The sequence below is a fragment of the Camelus dromedarius genome, chromosome 2 (assembly GCF_036321535.1).
Source record: "Camelus dromedarius isolate mCamDro1 chromosome 2, mCamDro1.pat, whole genome shotgun sequence".
In the NCBI taxonomy this organism is placed as follows: domain Eukaryota; kingdom Metazoa; phylum Chordata; class Mammalia; order Artiodactyla; family Camelidae; genus Camelus; species Camelus dromedarius.
Genome location: NC_087437.1, coordinates 3,375,865 through 3,395,473, shown reverse-complemented (window position 1 = coordinate 3,395,473; position 19,609 = coordinate 3,375,865). Strand labels below are relative to the sequence as shown.

The 19,609-nt window shown below is 44.1% G+C and overlaps 1 protein-coding gene across 2 annotated transcripts in view; it reads right to left on the bottom strand.

The window, feature by feature from the left end:
• Positions 1-19,317, bottom strand: part of MRPL3 (mitochondrial ribosomal protein L3) — a 45,685-nt gene extending 26,368 nt beyond the window's left edge. Inside the window, exons 1-6 of one of the 2 annotated variants that reach the window (XM_031464441.2) lie at positions 19,088-19,317; positions 17,712-17,896; positions 16,722-16,813; positions 14,799-14,897; positions 4,552-4,651; positions 2,533-2,593 (exon numbers count right to left, since the gene is read on the bottom strand). In XM_031464441.2, coding sequence (XP_031320301.1) covers positions 2,533-2,593; positions 4,552-4,651; positions 14,799-14,897; positions 16,722-16,813; positions 17,712-17,896; positions 19,088-19,179 — 629 coding nt within the window. In that variant the 5' untranslated portion in view covers positions 19,180-19,317. The remainder of the gene's footprint in view (positions 1-2,532; positions 2,594-4,551; positions 4,652-14,798; positions 14,898-16,721; positions 16,814-17,711; positions 17,897-19,087) is intronic. The other variant, XM_031464386.2, reaches the window with a different exon arrangement.
• Positions 19,318-19,609: the final 292 nt, after the last annotated feature.

The following is a 19,609-nucleotide window of genomic DNA, read 5'->3' as shown; positions in this document are numbered from 1 at the left end:
CATTTCCCATCGCACCAAAAAGAATAAAATACCTAGGAATAAACCTACCCAAGGAGGCAAAAGACTTCTACTCCGAAAACTCTTAAGACACTGATGAAAGAAACTGAAGAAGACATAAACAAATGGAATGATATACTGTGTTCTTGGATTGGAAGAATCAATATTGTTAAAATGGCCATACTGCCCAACGCAATTTACAGATTCAATGCAGCCCCTATCAAGTTACCAATGACATTCTTCACAGGGCTGGAACAAAAAATGTTAAAATTTATATGGAAACACAAAAGACCTTGAATAGCCAAAACAATCTTAAAAAAGAAGAATGGAGCTGAGGGCATCATGCTCCCTGACTTCAGATTATACTACAAAGCTACAGTAATCAAAATAGTATGGTACTGCCACAAAAATACACATAGATCAATGGAACAGAATAGAAAGTCCAGAAATAAACTTACGCACTTTTGGTCAATTAATCTACCACAAAGGAGGCAAGACTACACAATGAAGAAAAGACATTCTCTTCAATAAGTGGTGCTAGGAAAACTGGACAGCTACATGCAAAAGACTGAAATTAGAACATTGTCTATCACTATATACAAAAATAAGCTCAAAATGGATTAAAGACTTAAATGTAAAACCAGCTATTATAAAACTCCTAGAGGAAAACAAAGGCAGAACACTCTTGGACATAAATCACAGCAACATATTTTCTGAACCACCTCCTAGAGTAATGGAAATAGAAGCAAAAATAAACAAATGGCATCTAATTAAGCTTAACAGCTTTTGCACAGCAAAGGAAACCACTAACAAAACGAAAAGACAACCTACAGAATGGGAGAAAATATTAAAAAATGATGCGACCAACAAGGGACTAATTTCTAAAATATACAAACAGCTCATACACCTTAACATCAAAAAAACAAGCAACCCACTCCAAAAATGGGCAGAAGACATAAACAAGCAATTCTCCAATGAAGACATACAAATGGTCAATAGGCACACAAAAAAATGCTCAGCATCACTAATTATCAGAGAAACACAGATCAAAAGGTAAATGAGATACCACCTTACACCAGCCAGAATGGCCATCATTCAAAAGTCTACAACAATAAATGCTGGAGAGGGTGTGGAGAAAAAGTAACTCTCCTACACTGTTGGTGGGAGTCTAGACTGGTGCAGTCACTATGGAGGACAGTATGGAGGTTCCTTAAAAAACTAGAAATAGACTTACCCTATGATCCAGCAATCCCACTCCTGGGCATATATCCAGAGAAAAATAAAATTTAAAAAGACACATGCACCTCAATGTTCAGAGCAGCACTATTTACAATAGCCGAGACATGGAAACAACCTATATGTCCACTGACAGATGACTGGAGAAAGAAGACGTGGTATGTTTATACAATGGAATACTATTCAGCCATAAAAAAGAATCAAATAATGCCATTTGCAGCAACATGGGTGGACCCAGAGATCGTCATTCTAAGTGAAGTAAGCCAGAAAGAGAAAGAAAAACACCATATGATATCACTCATATGTGGAATCAAAAAAAAAAAGCTACACTATGAACTAATCTACAAAACAGAAACAGACTGGCAGACTTAATATACAATCTTATGGGGATGGGAAGGGGTAAATTTGAGATTTATAAATGTTAGCCACTACATATAATGATAGATTAAAGAAAAAGTTTCTTCTGTAGAGCACAGGGAACTATGTTTAACATCTTGTAATAACCTTTAATGGAAAAAAATATGAAAATAAGTATATATATAAAAAAGGAGGCCCCACTCTCCCCGACTCTGCTGCCAATCTGTTCCACTCCATTCCAAAATAAATCAAAGGCTGAGGCCCCAGGAGCTGTGTGCAAAGACCCACACGTGACAGCAGGCGGTAGTGATGAGGGACTGAGGATGTATCTGCCTGCATTACGGAAACAGATGCTGGCGTCCACCTGGTTTCTGTGGGCTCAGTCCCGGTGATCCTGACACACCCCAGAGCAACCGTGGGCCACTATTCATTTTCAAGGGGCTCCCGGGCAGAACGCTCCTGGGACACAGGCTGCAGACTTGTCAGATGACAGAGACAAGAGTGAGGCCCGTAGAGAAGCTCCTGACAGGCTGTGAATGCAGTGCTAAAAATGTCTCAGGGTTACCTTAGGGCCACCTTAGGGACAAGGATCACAGCAGTACAAACTGCTTCTAATGTAACCGCTTCCTAGTGTTGTTAAGGACCACCAACCACCAGACTCCACGACAGCCTCAAAAGAACTTCAGGGCACTGCTCGGGCGACTTTGACACGGACGCGGGCCCGGCGCTGGGTCCCACTCAGAGAAGCGCGCACCGCAGCGCCAGAGCCGTGACCTGACAAGGACGCTTCGCACGCGGGCAGCAGCAGCAGGGTCAGAGCCCTGAGCGGGCACAGCGGCGCCTGCTGCTGCGCTCCCTGACTTAGAATCCTGTGCTTCTTTCTCATGTGGTTTTTAATATACGAGGGAAACAAAAGGAACAGAGAGCTGTGACGTGACCTACGTTTTGGCTGTGACATCCACATACTGTCCTGGACGAAAGTGAGCAGCGTACAGTGGAGTGCCTTTATGGAAAAAAAAAAATCGTATGAAATGCGTCTGCCCAGAAACAACTCATTACACATAAACCACATCCAGGAACCTTCTAGCTACCAGATCTCAAAAACGTTAGGAGAGTCTCTTCTGCCATCATAACCATTAGACCTGCCAATAATAAAATAATAAAGTCGTTCAGCAAATGTACTAAACGTATGTGGGCTGAACCACGAAGTGCCCCCTACGAAGCACCTGGTGCCGGTGAGGCCGGCGCGCTTGGGCCTCCAGAGGCCAGCCTGGTGCTGCCAGGTGGGTGGCTCCTGGGCCAACAGTGCTTGGACTGCTAGTTACACGGCTCTGAAGGTTCTCGGCTGTTCTTGTGAATAACAGTGTATTAAGATAAATATCCTATTTCAGGGGGAGGGTATATAGCTCAAGGGGTAGAGCACATGCTTAGCATGCACGAGGTCCTGGGTCCAATGCCCGGTACTGCCTTTAAAAAAATAAATAAACCTAATTACCTCCCCCGCAAAATTAAAAAATATATGTATATTTCCTATTTCAAATAAGGACAATAAAAATAAGAGAATGACTTAAAAAATACTGAGGCTAGATCAAGCCATTCTCTTTTTTCCCCCATTGGAGATAAGTTACCCAAAAATAGGAACCAACATTAACATCATCAAATAAGAGATTTTTTTTAAGCCAGAACCAACGTAGTAGAGAATGTAACTGAAAGCTAATTTTTTTTGTTGTTTGTTTAAAACAGGGAGTAAAATGCTGGAGGCTTTCAGAGGGTAGTGTCCTTTAAGGGAGAGCCCAATCTGGATTTGTATGTGCAGAAAAAACCTTGAATTAAGAAAAAATAGGGGAGGTTAAAAATGACTGAATTTCTATGAGGTTGAATGACCTGAATTGCTGATATTTGACCATTTTTCACTCACAAAAGCAACAATGTCACATGGTCTGAGCTATAGCAAAAATTAATGTGGACTTAATTTTTATACTTGTTAGTTTAATTTTATTTATTGTACCTTAAAGATGAAAAAACATGCATTTCAAAAAACACCTTTGTGGGGAGGGTACAGCCCAGTGGCAGTGAGTGTGCTCAGCATGCACGAGGTCCTGGGTTCAATCCCCGGTACCTGTCAAATAAACCTAATTACTTTCTCTCTCTCTCTTTCTCTGTCTCACACACTCATACACTCATACACATACACACACACACACACACACACACACACACACACACACAATAATAAAATAAACTTTTAAAAAAAGCTTCCACTCCTAAAAAACTTTGCATTCTAGCTTGTATCAAGGCTGACTCTCACCTTTGCAACTGTATTTCACTTGAAGAGATTCAGTTCAGGTATTAAAATATCAAATCTGAACACGCCGTTCTACAGTGTACTTGTCAGACTTAAGTTCAAGAGATCAGGGAGCTTTTCTGAAGTTCAAAGACATCAAAATGCTGCTAACTACGTGAACTGATATAACATACATTGCCAAATCTTTTTGACATCCCATGGATTAGGCAAAATACCTTTGACTTTTTGGTAAGAATCTTCACATCAAGGTGCTGTGGTCACTTTTCCGCTTCAGGCTGCATTTTCTCAACTTACCCTATCTCAGCAAGAGTCTAGCTATTCTTCACTTAATAAAACGCCAGCCTACCATCAGTGAACTTCATATTTTAAAAGTTCATTTATTTATTTGGAGTGGCTTTTTCGAATGTGAAACTCTCTGTACCTTAAAAACAAAAGCATCCCTCCCTCTCTCATGGATACAAAGAGTTCCCTACAGTTCCCTCCACTTAAAAAAGAAAAAGACTTGTTTGCCCCTAGTGACTAAATCCGATAGTTTTATATTTAAAAATAAGCGTTTGGGACTTTGTATTGTGAATTCAGCTTTATCGAAAGGGCTGACATTAAACAAATCACACATTTGGGTATTTCTGCCCCCCTGCCCCCCAACCTCAGATTACCTGGCTTAATTACAGCATTATCTGTTACTTTAAAGATTTTCACTTTCTGTTTTGGAGGCAATCCAAGTTCCTGGTAAAATTCCAATATAGCTGGAGATTTCTGGAGGAAAACAGCACACATAACGAACACATTAAACACTGAAGGTGGAATTTCACGCACAGAGACCTAAACTGAGGTATGTTAACACCCCAGAAAACGAGCACCGTGCTTCCCTGTGAACTAAGAGTGCCCTATCTGCCCCTTACTTGAGGGGTGAGAACTTTGTCCGTCACACTTAGGGTCCAACAACCAGCAGAGTGTGGCTCGTCTAGAGCATTTGGGGCAAGACTGTTTCACAGGAGAAGGAATAAACTTGTGCTCGTATGTGAACTTTGACTGGAGACCGTGTGTCTGAGGAACCTGATCGTGGGAACCGCACCTGTCTCCTCCACACCTGCATCCAGACCTCCAGGTGGGTCCTGGTGTGGCCCAGCCAACCCACCCCCGATTGAATCCCTCACCCCTCCAAGGCAGCTCTGTCACATCCTCTTGAAACCTCATCACTGTCCCCTCCGCCCCCCTGAGCTGATCACGCTGCTTCTCATCTCACTGCACACACAGAAGCAGGAGCACTTCCCCAGGTTTCACCACCAAATTAGTTGAGTGCTGGCACCAGCCTTCCACATTGTTGCCTGCCCACCCCACGCCAGGCCGCACGGGAGGTCCGAGGGGAGCTTGCAGACAACACCGATACTGGGCCCTCAGCTTGGAGGCTGGGGGTCACCGGTCAAGGTGGCACCCGGGCGTCAGGGCTTGGAAGCACTCCCCGTGGTCATGATGTGAAGCCGGGGCTGGGAATCACCACAGAGAACTGTCCACACTCTTACTAAAGCCACACCTTCACTGAGTGCTGACTCCCACCCTGTCACCTAGTAGATGGCTTTACTCCTAAAACTGTCCCCATCATCTTCTGACCAACAGTTGCCCCCTTCTCACTGGAACTTTCCTACCAGTATACAAAAAATTACAGGCACTCAAATTAAAACTCCTTGGCCACAGAGACTCCTTCAGCTCCCCTCTGACAGTACTCCATGAAAAACGTGATCAGTCTCCCCTCTCTCGCCTCCTCCTCTCAGACCTACTTGCGGCTTTCAGCCCCTAAGCTCAATGCTGTCAAGTACTGGTCCAGGTTGCACAAGCTCTCCATGTGGTCAACACTCACTTTTGTGGCTCCGTGAGCAGTGCTGGTGCAGGAGACCACCCTCCCAGAGAGGCCTCCACCAGCCTCCAGCCACTGCTTCCAGTGCTCACACAAGTTAATGACCCACTTTTCTAACTTCCGTCTCCAATTCTACTCTGAACCACAAAAATCTAACCGCCAACTCAGTGTTTCCCTCTGATGTCCCATGACACAAGCTGCAGACGTAAAATCAAACTCCACAAGCCCCCGCCCCAGCCAAGCCTGCCCTCCCCTTGTCTTCCAAATCTCACCCAACAGCAGCTCTGCACTTCTGTTAAGACCCAAATCCTACAATCACCTGTGACTCTTTCCTTTCTCACATCCCATGTCCACCCATCAGCCGTTCCCGAAGACTCCACTTCAACCACGTCCCAGCCCTGCCCTGCCGGCCAGCCTGTTTGGATCATTTCAACAACCCCCAGAGAGGTCTGCAAACCTCCACACTCCAGACCCCCAGTCTGCCCTGCAATCACGGGCTGCACCAATCTCCACAAGGGCCCCCCCAGTGCAGAATCGATACCCAAGTCCTCACTGCGCGTTACAAGGTTCCACACGGCCCGACCTCATCCACCCCTCCTCCTGACCAGTCTAAAACACATTAAACAAAGGCCTCGCATCCTCTGCACATGCTGGGCCCCTGCCAGCAACCCGACTCGGCCAGATTTTCCCGCTCTCTCCTTTTCCTCTCCATGGTCTTAAACTGCCTACGCTGTTTACAACTGTAGAAAATGTTTGCCTCACTTTTTTAAAAAAGGGCAAAAAGGAAACATTTCTATTCTTTTCCAGGATTTCAATTTTCTCCCCCAGTAAGGTGTGGACGCTATATTTAATACGTACATGCATATCCAACAAGTCTGTCCTGTGTAAGTTCCTGTCACCTCTACCCACTGTAGATGGGAGTTTTTTTTAAGAGTGTGTTTTTATTAAGAAAAATTTCAAACATATAAAATGAATGTTGATATCCAGAGGCCAGATTTATAGGTGTTTTAAATTTTTTCTTCCATATTTATTGAGATATAATTGACATACAGCACTGTATAAATTTAAGGGGTGCAGAATAACGATCTTGTATCATAAAATGATGAGCACAGTAAGTTTATGAACAGCCATCACCTCATACAGATAAATAAATTAAAGAAAAAGGACTTTTCCCTTGTGATGAGAACTCTTAGAATTTCTCTCTTAACAACTCAGGTGCAAACATACAGCAGTGCTGGTTACGTTTACTATGTTGTGCACTACATCCCCGGGCTCATTCATCCTACAACTGGAAGTCTCCCACCACCTGCCTCTGGTAACCACAAATCTGATGTCTTTTCAGATGAGTTTGCTTGTTCATCTGTTTTTAAAGTGTAATGACTGTGACACCATGTAGCTCCTGGTGCACAACACAGTGATTCGATATTTCCATACATTTCAAACTGATCCCTGCGGTAAGTGTGGTCACCACCCTAGTTACTACTTAGTTACTGACTGTAGCCCCACCTGCACACTCCGTCCTTGCGACTCATTTATCCTGCGACTGGCAGTTCACACCTCTTCCCCTCCCTCCCCTAGTTCTCCCCCAACCCCGCCAGGTTCTTACATGACTTGCTCCCTCACTTTTTCCAGGTCTCCATCCAAGTATCTACTCACCTTTCCTGATTATTCTACTAACAGCAACACTTTCTGTCACGTGTAATACCCTCAGCCTACTTCACTCACCTTCCAAGCACCCCTATGTGTGCACCTTAACTGTTTCTCTTCTGTGCAGCAGCCTCCCTGCCTCAACCCAAACCCATGTAAGCTGCTTAGAGCAGAGGCTTTGCGGCTTCTCTGTTTACCATCACTCTGTTTCCTGCTATCGTAAATATCCTTGAATAGAACCTTTATATATTTTCTTATCATAATGTGCTGGTATCTTTTCATCTTTTTAAAATTCTTCCAACTCTTGACATAGATCACTATGAGACTTGGCAAGAAAGCTGCACTACTCCACACTTCCATACGGGGAGAGCCTCCCTCGTCAGATTCTAACACAGGCACGCCCTTCACCCTCAGCCCCTCTAACTGTAAGTGAGCGCCTGCAGGGCCCAGTGACCACAGAACTCCGAGTGCTTCCCTGGGTCTCCTAGGCCAGTCTCTTGGCCCATCATCTCCTCTCTGCTCTGTGCTTCCAAAGGTCATTAAAATCATTAATACATGTCTAGTCCCAGCTCTGGTGAGCAGCCCCACTTATCTGCAGAGCATATTTGAATATGCAGCAAACTTCAGGTACTTGCTGAGTTCAGTCTGAAATAAGAACTGCTCGTGCCCCTTTATAACTTACTGAATAGGTTACCTTTAGCTGCCGTGAAATCGGGTGGCACTGGCTCGTAAGCAGAGAACTTTAACACCTGGGTCAGCCCACAGCCCCCGAGACTCTCCCTGGGGGCCCGCTGGGGCTGTGCACCACATGCTGAGTAGCTTTGCTGTGGATGCCCACGGAGGACTGTCCTCTATCGCACGGCATTCCCTCGGGAGCCCACCGCTTCCTCCAAGAGTGGTATCATAAATTCACTCCCGTCATCCGCTATGGTTCACTTCCCGAGTGCTGAAATCTAACACTGGTATGCAGCATCACTCATACCAAGGCCCTGCTTTTCATCTTCAATCATATCCACTTCTGCCATAACAAAGGCACACAGAAAAGTTTTCATTAAAAAATGCAGCTCCTTGAAAAAGAAATAATAGAAATCCAAATCGGAAGGGAAGAAGTAACGCTGTCACTGTTTGCAGATAAACTGTCACTGTTTGCAGATGGCATGATGCTATATATAGAAAATCCTTAAGATGCCACCAAAAAACTATCAGATTAAAGGAATTCAGTAAAGTGGTAGCATACATTAAGAGACAGAAATCTGTTGTGTTTGTACACACAAAAATGAACTATCAGAAAGAGAAACTAAGAAACAATCCCATTTACCACTGCATCAAAAAGAATAAAAGGAGGCAAGAACATACAATGGAGTAAAGAGTCTCTTCAGCAAGCGGTGTTGGGAAAACTGGAGCGACATGTAAATCAATGAAGTTAGAACACTCCCTCACACCACACACACAAATAAACTCCAAATGGCTTAAAGACTTAAATATAAGACACTATCAAACCTCAAGAAGAGAACATAGGTAAAACATTCTCTGACATAAACTGAAGTAATGTTCTTCCTAGGTCAGTCTCCCAAGACAATAGAAATAAAAGCAAAAATAAACAAATGGCACCTAATTAAACTTACAAGCTTTTGCATAGCAAAGGAAACCATAAACAAAATGAAAAGACAATCTACCAACTGAGGAAAAATATCTGCAAAGGACACGACTGACAAGGGCTTAATTTCCATATAAACAGCTCATACAGCTCAGTAACAACAACAAAAAAAAAAAAAATTAAAAAATGGACAGATCTAAACAGACGTTTCTCCAAAGAAGACAGCCAGATGGCCAATAGGCCCATGAAAAAATGCTCAATATCACTAACTATCAGAGAAATGCAAATCAAAACTACAATGAGGTATCACCTCACACCAGTCAGAATGGCCATCATTCGAAAGTCCACAAATGACAAGTGCTGGGGAGGGTGTGGAGAAAAGGGAACCCTCCTACACTGTTGGTGGGAATGAAGTTTGTCACAGTCACTATGGAAAACAGTAAAAAAGGTCCTTAAAAAACTAAAAACAGACTTACCATATGATCTAGCAAACCCTCTTGGCCACATATCCAGAGGGAACTCTAATTCATAAACAGCAGCACTATTTACAATAGTCACAACACAGATGCAACCTAAATGTCCATTGACAGGTGACTGGATAAAGAAGTTGTGGTATATTTATACAGTGAAATACTATTCAGCCTTAAAAAAAGAATGAAATAATGCCATTTGCAGCAATATGGATGGACCTAGAGATCGTCAAACTAAGTGAAATCAGACAGAGAAAAACATATATCATGTGATTTCACTTACATGTGGAATATAAAAAAAAAAGACACAAATGAATTTATTTAAAAAACAGAAAGAGACTCACAGACATAGAAAACAAACTCACGATTACCAAAGGGGAAGTGAGGGAGGGATAAATTAAAAGTCTGGGATTAGCAGATACAAACTATTATATATAAAATAAACAACAAGGTCCTACTGGATAGTACAGGGAACTATATTCAATACCTTGTAATGACCTATAATGAAAAAGTGTATGTATAACTGAATCACTGTGCTGTACACCAGAAACTAACACAACATTATAAATGAACTATACTTTGATTTAAAAACAAAGAATAAAATGCCTAGGAATAATTTTAACCAAGAAGGTAAAAGAGCTATACTTGGAAAACTGTTAAGATATTGATGAAAGAAATTGAAGACGAAACAAAGAGATGAAAAGATATACTGTGTCCATGGACTGGAAGAATACTGTTAAAATGATCACACTACCCAAGGCAGTCTACAGATTCAATGCAATCCCTATTAAAATACCAATGGCATTGTTCACAGAACCAGAATAAATAATCCCAAGTTTATATGGAATCACCAAAGACCCAGAATAGCCAAAACAATCTTGAGAGAAAGAGCAAAGCTGGAGGTTATCACACTCCCTGACTTCAAACTACACTACAAAGCTACAGTAATCAAAACAGTATGGTTCTGACACAAAAATAAGACATATAGATCAATGAAACAGAACACAGAGCCCAGAAATAAAATCATGCTTAATGGTCAATGAATCCATGACAAAGGAGGCAAGAATGTATGATAGAGAAAAGATAGTCTCTTCCATAAATGGTGCTGGGAAAACTGGACAGCTACATGAGAAAGAAACAAAATGGAACACTGTCTCACTTCATACACAAAAATAAACTCAAAATGGATTAATGTCTTAAATGTAACACTTCTGAAGCCATAAAACTCCTAGAAGAAAACACAGCCAGTACCACCTCTGACACTGGTCTTAGCAAAACTTTTTTGAATCAGTCTCCTCAGGCAAGGGAAACAAAAGTAGAAATAAATGAGACACCAAACAAAAAAGCTTTTGCACAGTGAAGGAAACTATCAACAAGATGAAAAGGCTGCCTACTAAGTGGGAGAAGGTAACAGCAAATGATAGATATGATAAATACATATATATGTATGTATACACAAAGAACTCATACAACTCAACATCAAAAAAAAAACCCAAACAACCTGATAAAACAATGGGCCGAGGACTTGACTAGACAAGGAAGACACGCAGATGACCAACAGACACATGAAAAGATGCTCAACGTCACTGGTCAGGGAATGCAAATAAAGCTCAATGAGACAGCACCTCACACACGGGATAAAGGCTATTATCAGTAAGACAAGAAATAATAGGTTTTGGTGAGGATATAGAGAAAAGGGAATCCTCCTACACTGCTGGTGGGAATGTAAATTGCTGCAGCCATTATGGAAAACATGACAGAGGTTTCTCAAAAAACTAAAAGCAGAACTACCACATGATCCAACAATTTCACTTTTGGGTATCTACCTGAAGAAAACAAAACACTAATTCAAAGACAAATGCACTCCCATGTTCACTGCAGCACTATTTACAACAGCCAAGACACAGCAACCTAGTGTTCACACACAGATGACTGGATAAAGATGTGGTACATAAGCACAATGGAATATTACTCAGCCGTAACAGGAATACAGTCTTGCCATCTATGACCACATGGATGGATCGAGAGGGCATTACACTAAGTGAAGTAAGTCAGACAAATACTATATTATTTCACTTATATGTGGAATCTAAGAAACAAATAAACAAATGTAACAAAAGAGAGACAGATTCATAGATATGGAGAACAAACAGGTAGGCACAGGGGGAATGAGGGAAATAGGGGAGGGAGATGAAGAAGCACAAACCTCCAGTTACCAAAAGAAGGAGGCCCAGGTATGAACTCTACAGTGCGGGGAATACAGCCAATAACTAAATGACATCTTCGTGTGGTGACAGATCGTAACTAGACTTACTGCAGGGACCACTGAATAAACTACAGAAATATCAGGTCACTATACTGTGCATCCACAACTAAGAGTAGGTCGATTATATGTCAATAAATGTTTTGAAAATGCAGCTCCTTGAAATATTCTCCTGATGTATCAGATTGAGAGTTATTACATTTTAGAAGAGATTTCAATTTTATTTTTGACATTCACATATTCTTCCTGGTAATTTAAAAAACATATTATTAATGTCAGTTTTTAGGTATGATGGGAGGCTCCTGAGAGAAATCTTTTGCTTTTTCTAGTCATACAAGATGGGACAAGATACACATCTTGACCTAAGTATTTATAAACTGAGACATAAAGAGAACAAAGGTAACACTTCTTGATTATCTTCCGATTTCATTAAAATTGAATACTTTGCTTCTTCCTTTAAAATCAAAATATTATAAAACTAACTTGGTATCAGTTGTGAGAAAAACCAAATGCTTAAGTTGAGTTGTAATCAACAGCAGTGTGACACCAGTTTTTCTCTTTTTTTTAAAATGATTTCAAAAGGCAATCTACAAAACTGACAGCAGTGTCACACTTGGATACTCCCACCTATGAGGGTGCATTTTTCCTCTGCCTTGAGAGTTCCCTGCAATTTCCTTCTCACGATGAAAATGCCTCTGCTCCTAAGATGAATTGATTTAATCAACGTTTAAGGCTACTTAACTTCCTTATTCTAAAATACTATATGCCGCATCAGTTTTTATGTATAAGGCACAAAAGCAGCAAAAGCAGTCTAGTTTCTTGGAGGAATGAATTCTTTACAGATTGAAAAAATAACACTGTAGCCCTATTATAAAAAAAAACCAATACAATCAACTCACTGTAGAATGCTTAGCTGTTTGATATTATATATTCATAGGTCTCTCTGTCTCTACCTTCTATAACCAAGCCACCTGCAGTTTCCCTGACAGTTACTATAAGCAACAGGAAGTTTGTATATAGTTTAGTTCCAAAAATTGTTTTCCTTTCTGAACCAAAATGCTTTACTTTTAAGAATTTCAGAATTTCATTTTCACATCCTACTCTGATGAAAGGTCAAAGACAAAGTTTTTGTCTAATATGATCAATCAGAAAACAGTGGCATCCATTAAACAGAAAAGTTACACGATTCACGTGAAGGCTGACAAACATCGACATACTTAAAAGTTCAAATATTTGACATTAAAAACAAGTTTCCAAAAATATTACCTTGTGCTTTTAATTACTGTGGAATTATCTGAGGCCTGAAATTATTAGTCAATAAACTGTCAAGAACTAGTAGCAGATATTACAATGAAGCTTTAATGAAAAATTAAACCATAACCAGCTAACTTCTCTAACACTCTGAGATAGTCCTACTGAGCTACAAGACCCCGGTGACTTCAACCACCACCAGTGTACTGACCAGTATCCCCACCATTCATAGCACAACTCCATCTGGATTTGCTGTAAACACCTCAAACACACCTTTCCTCCCAGCTTCCCTTCCCCTGCACTATCCCAGGCTGGGCACAGGGCGCCACCCCGCCATGTCCCCTCCCCACATGCTTACTCCGAGTCCTTTACAATCACCACCCCTTCCAAACCCAATGCCACTGCTCTGGTGCCAAACACTTTTATCAACTCCCCCAGTGCTGAAAATCACCTCCAGAACGTCCTCCCTGCGCTGGGTTCTCCTGACTGAGTTAACCAAGATCACAGCTCACCTGGCACTGCCCTGGTTAGAGAACTCACAAGGCTCCTCAGAGCCCCAACTCCTCAGCCCTCCATCCTGACAGCTGCCCCCTTCACCCCCTCACCACACTCCCCGGCCCCGCACCGGACCCCACAGAGATCCAGACACCACGCAGGCTCCTCCCCACGCACACAGGCTCTGCTTCTGCAGCGACCAGGCCCGCTCTCCTCCCTGGTCCTCCAGCAGCCTGGGCCTGCTGCAGTCACAGCCCTGTACCCAGATGGCGGGTTTATCAGTCTACCCTCCCACCAGCCTACACGCCCCAGAGTGGGGACAGCAAGACACAGCTCAGAAAGGAAGGCTTGGAGTCTGACTGCAGATCCACCCCTTCAGTGGGCAGCCCTGAGCGGGGGAGCTGCTTAACCTCTGTGGCTTTAGAGGCTGAAAAGGCTAATGAGACAACAAACGTTCAAGGCATAAAGGGCTTCCCTGCCTGGCAGGAAGTGCCCAAATCTGTGACAAGGAACTAGAGGGCTCACAGTAAACACGGGCCAGCTCTGACAGCTGCGTGGCCCAGGCTGCGTCCTAGCGTCCACTCACATCCATTTTATAAACAAGTTAGAATGGACAAGTGGAGACAAGCAATGCCTTAGTAAACCTAAAGATGTTTCAGGAGCCGCCAGTAAAAACCATCACTGTTTCTAGGAAGGTATTCTCTGCTTTCAACATTCAATAGAGAATACTAACTGCAGATTTTTCACATTTAAACTACAAACGTGGCATTCTACTTGTATTCTACTTGGGAAATATGCTTTATTTAAAAAAAATCTGATGTGGGTTCATATACAGCTTTCTCCCCAACAGTCAGAACCGCTTCTAGTACATACAAAATTAACCCTCACATCCTGTTGGTGCCAAGAGTTGAGACAATTTAGAAAAACAATGAAATTAAACAGCAAAATAACCAAATAGCTACCACCTGTTCAGTGTCTGTTACATGCCAAGCACATAGGAAAAATCTCATGTAATCCTGGTAACAAACCTCTTATGTAAGTAGCATTTTTATCCCCATTTTACATCTGGGCAAATACTGCAGCTTAGAGGGTGAAGTCACTTGTTCCAGACAGTGAAAGGAGATACAGGAACAAAGTCGAAGTCCCCCAGGCTCTGGGCTCCATGGCTCTGCCAGACTGCCTCCCCCCAAATCCATAACTTAACCTCCTGGACAAATACCAGTCTGTGGCTATGGAATAGCCTCAAAACTTAAATACAGAATCTCAAAGAACTCAGATCTGAAACTCATGAAATGTACTATTCTAGGAATGAAAATGTATCTTACATGGAAACGTGATACAGTTTTTCCTCCTACAGTTAGAGCTGCCATTTTTCCATTATAATTTTCCTTTGGAGTATATTTTAGGACGTGACAGTCTTGCACCTAAAGAAACAAACAAACAAAAAAACGAAGTATGCACTGAGATACATTTTAATATTACACACCAGCCACACGAGGCCCTAGGACAATAAGGAATCCCCTAAAGTTTTTTTTTAATCTCATCATCTCTCTAAAACCAACCACAATCTGAAAATACAGAAATAACCTTAAGACAATTGTCAAATACAACACATAAAGTGCATAAGCAAATGAGGATTTATAAGAAAAGTGTGCATGCAACCATTACCCATGTCAGGATGCCCCCAAAGCCCTGTCTCTTCCCAGTCACCCCTCACTCCCATCCCTCCTCTTCCATCCCTAGAGCAGCGGCTCTGGAAGTGTGGTCCCAGACAAGCTGCATCAGCATCCCCTGGGCACCTGGCGAAACACAGGCTCTTCGGCTCAGCTGAGACCTGCTGACTGAGAGCCCCTGTGACTGTAAGGCCTCCAGGTGGCTCTGAGCCGTACTCAAGTCTGAGAAGCACCGCTCTGAAGCAGCCGCTGTGACCCCGCTACTGTCGACGCCGATGGCTCTCACGACCTTTATAATCACCACCCCTTGAAAGCGCTGCATTATGATGCAGGTCTGCGCGGCCGGCTCGGACCTTCCCCTAAGTGGACGCAGGTCGTATGGACTTGTCCACGTTTCCCTGCTTTCACTCAAGATCCCACCTGCAGGGCTCACCCGTACTGCCGGGTGCTCCGTCTCCCCTGCCATCCAGCATTCTGTTACCTAAGCAGACCACGATTCACTCACTCATCCTACCGTGACGGACACCGGGCTACTTCTGGTTTTGGAGGACTAACTACATAAACACTGCTGGGTGTCCTGGTGCTCACCAGTTCAAGTTCCCTACTAACACTCAGGCGGGGAACTGCTGGACTATAAGGTTCACCATGTTCAACTTGACCACGGTACTAAGCTGCTTCTTGAGGTGGCTGTTCCACTTTCAACCCCACCCGTCACTCCTGAAAGCTCCACTAGTTTCTAGTAGTTCTAGAAACCCCAATCCTTTCTTTAACCATCCCGAGTCAACAAGAAGTGCCTAAGGGCTTGCAGGCCGCCTGTGAGGCTCAGCACTGGACACACCTGGGTGCCTGAGTGCTCACTTTAACCACCACCACCTGCCTAATCACTTGTCGAAGGCGAGGCCTCCAAAATGAACCAGCCCGTCCACAGTGATTTGGGGCGTGAGGGTCTCCTAACCAGATCAGCCATCTTTCTATTGTTGGATAAAGACAAAGCAGCTCACGTTTATCTGACACTGCACACTGTTTTCAGGGCTTGACCTTCATCATCTTGTGCACACCTCACAATAACCTTCTGAGGTGGGCCATACCGCTTCTTTCACAGAATAAAAGTGCATCTTTTACAGACAAGACATAGTGCTCCAAGGAACACAGCCACAAAGGGACAGATCCAAGATGTGAAGTCAGGGATCTGGCCCCATGCCCCACATTCTTAAATGTGAAGTCCACCTCACCTCAAAGAACGAAGTGCTGCTTCCACAGACAAGAGAGAGCTACATTCTGAGTTAACACAGAGCAATGGGGCTGAGATGCTCTCTGATTATGAGTTAAACTAGTCGCTCTAAAAGGAGCTGGGCTGTGACTGGTTTTATTCACTGCCCCAAGTATCCCAATGCTGCTATTGAGAAAACCACCATTCAGGCCGCTGGGAACCTGCGCTGATACCGTCAGAAGTAAAGCTCCTTCAGTGTTTATGTCTGACGCTACCCTTTCCTTCACCACACGAAACTGCCCTTTGAGGTCTGCACAAACAGATCTTGCCACACAGACTCGTCATACCTCGGGTGTCTTTCTCACCTGCAGTAATGTGACAGCATGCCTTTGACCATCCTTGGTCCATAAAGGCATCATGCCCAGCTTCAGCGCGATAAGGCCGACTCTCGAGGAACCTGGCAATGAAAACCACATCAACAGTCACACAGCTTTTTCAGCGCTCACCAACACAATGAAACAGTATTTCCTAAATTGTGGTTTCAATACAAAGAGCAGGCACATAAGAAACACGCTTATGGATTCAGAGTAAAACACAACGGTTCCTCTTATAGATCTGAGTGCCTTCAACAATGCCTGACATAACATGCTGGTCCTCAATAAATCTCTGAAGAATAAATGTAAGAGGAATGTACAAAACAAAACAGTTTATCTGATAAACACTGGTTTTAAAGCAGTGTATTCAGAGGGCAGGATAAATCCATCACTGTGCTTCGCTTTCCTAATACTAATTCATATCTAGCCTCATTAATTAGAAATGTACGACTCAAATCTTAAGAAGTTAGCTGGGGCTACAGGGAGGACACAAATGGTCGTACTGCTAAAATCTGTCGGCCTCCCCAACGACACTTAGATTTGTTGCATAAACCGATAAAGTTGCTCCACTAAGAACTCTGGCCGTGATAAGATTCAACAGTCACAATAAACCCTAACCGAAGACGATACCCTGGACAGGAAAGGCCTCATGCCTCCTGGTCCGGCCACACACTCTTCCAGCTTTTCTTCCCTGACTTATTTTATATTATTTTTCATCTAAAGAAAACAAGAACACAAGTGCAGAATGATTTTCTTTTCACCCACAAAGCAGCTTCTGGATGACCACCAGACATTCACTAAAGGTGGACCAGGATGCTGGAAACAAACCTGCAACTCAAACCAATGAAACAGACATACTTCAGACATGAAAAAATCGTTTCAACAGATGATAAATTTATCACAAAGTCACAATGATTTTGAATGGGCCCGCCACACAGCAACTGGGCGATGAGAACACATTAAACACAAAATAACAAACACCTGGTTCCCAAGGATGTACGGGCCACGGCTCATCCTTCAGAGGACAGAGTTTGCTTGCTAACTGGGCTTTATTTTCATCAGAGGCCAACTGCTTAACAAACTGAACATTTTCTTCAGAAAGATGCTCATCCCACCAAGTGCCACTCTCTCCATGGAGACTTCTAACCAAAAACCAGATGTCTGTCCTGTAAAAATAAAAATCAGACAACAAAGCACAATTTAAAAGGTTCCCCCACTTAATGTTCGGAAGGGAGGTCACATGAATTGGAAAGTGTAATCAGGACCTTAGGAAAGGGTTTGGATTCTGTTCTAGTTTTTTCCCTGACATGCCTTATAATAACAATAATGGGGCTCATATTTTAACTGCTAATGGTTTCCCTGGAGGAAAAGTTCCTCATCTGCTCCATGACAAACTGACATCTAACGCAGTTGTTCCTACGTCGATGAAAGAGAAGCCACTGGCCCATCTGAACAAGTACCTGAACAGTATATATCCAGAAGAGGTGACAATGTTGGGTACTGATCTCTCCCTGATAGGCTCACCTCTCTTCCCTGCAATGACATGGCCTAGGTTCAGAGTGGCGAAGAAACTGGGTGTGCAAAATTTTAAAATCCACAGAAGACATGACCAAAGACCAGCTGAACACACCAAGAAAGACCTTAGGGGATGGAGAGCAGGAAGGAGGTGTGTAATTCTCAAAAGGAGGGTCAGAAAAGAAGTAAAGCTTTCTGTGGTCTCTTTCCCTTCCATCGACAGGTCGATAGATTCAGGCTGGAGTCCCAACTTTGCACTTACTAGTTAAGTGACCTTGGGCAACTCACTTTTCTCTAAGCCTCTGTTTTATCTGCAAAACGGTATCACGCTGGAACAGTGGTCGTATCAGTAAGACGGATGAGCGCAGCTCTCTCAGGTGAGGCTGCTTGAGCTACTGCGCCTAATGGACCTAACAGCATTTACGCTCACCAACCAGCAGATAATATTATTGGTGACGCTGCCAGTCGTTAGCTCATCAGCGTTAAAAACAAACAAACAAACAAACATCAGTTCAGTTCTTTAAAGGGTACGGCCTTAGACAACGACCCTTACTCTTTAGGTCTGGACGGAGCCCCCTCCTCCGCAACCCGGGGCAGAGCCCTCTGGGCCGGGCCAGGCTAGGCCAGGCCAGGCGGCAGCCCCAAGGACCAGGCCGGGTCTCTGCCCCGGGAAACAGGTCAGGCGGCTTCCCGGGGACCAGGCCGGGCCGCTGCCCAGGGACCACACTAGGCGGCTACCCCGGGACCAGGCCGGGCCGCTGCCCCGGGGACCAGGCCAGGCGGCTGCCCCAGGGCTGCAGGTACAGGCACCACCCCCAGCCCCGACCCTCACCCGCACACACCTGTTCCTTGAGCCCGAGGCCGCATGCAGGCCGTCCACGCCACGGCCCAGCACCCGGGCGCCGGCCCGAGCCAGCAGCCTCCAAGCTGGCATGGCGTGGCCGCTACTCTTCCGGGAGCCCGCTGCTCCGCGCTCAGGGCGTCCCCGCGCCGGCGTCCCCGTCCGCGGAGCCCACCAGAGCCGTCCCGCCGCGTCCCGCCGGTGCCCTCCGGGACAGAAGAAGAACTGCCGGAGCCACTTCCGGTCCGTTCGCTTGCGCTCCGGGCGCCGGACCCGCCCCGGGAACTAGAGTTCCACCTCTGGAACAGTCCTACTTCGGATGGGAGTCGGGCTGGGGAGACGGGGTCTGCCTGACTCTTCTCTACGGGGTTGGGAAAAGGGGAGGCTCGGCGTTTCAACTTTAGAAGAATAAGGCGACCCTGGGACGGGCTTTCTAAGGAAGCAAAATCATTTCGAAATGACTCCTGTTGTGGGGCAGCTCATTGTACTAAGCAGCGCTTGACAGTTTATTGGTTTACGTTCA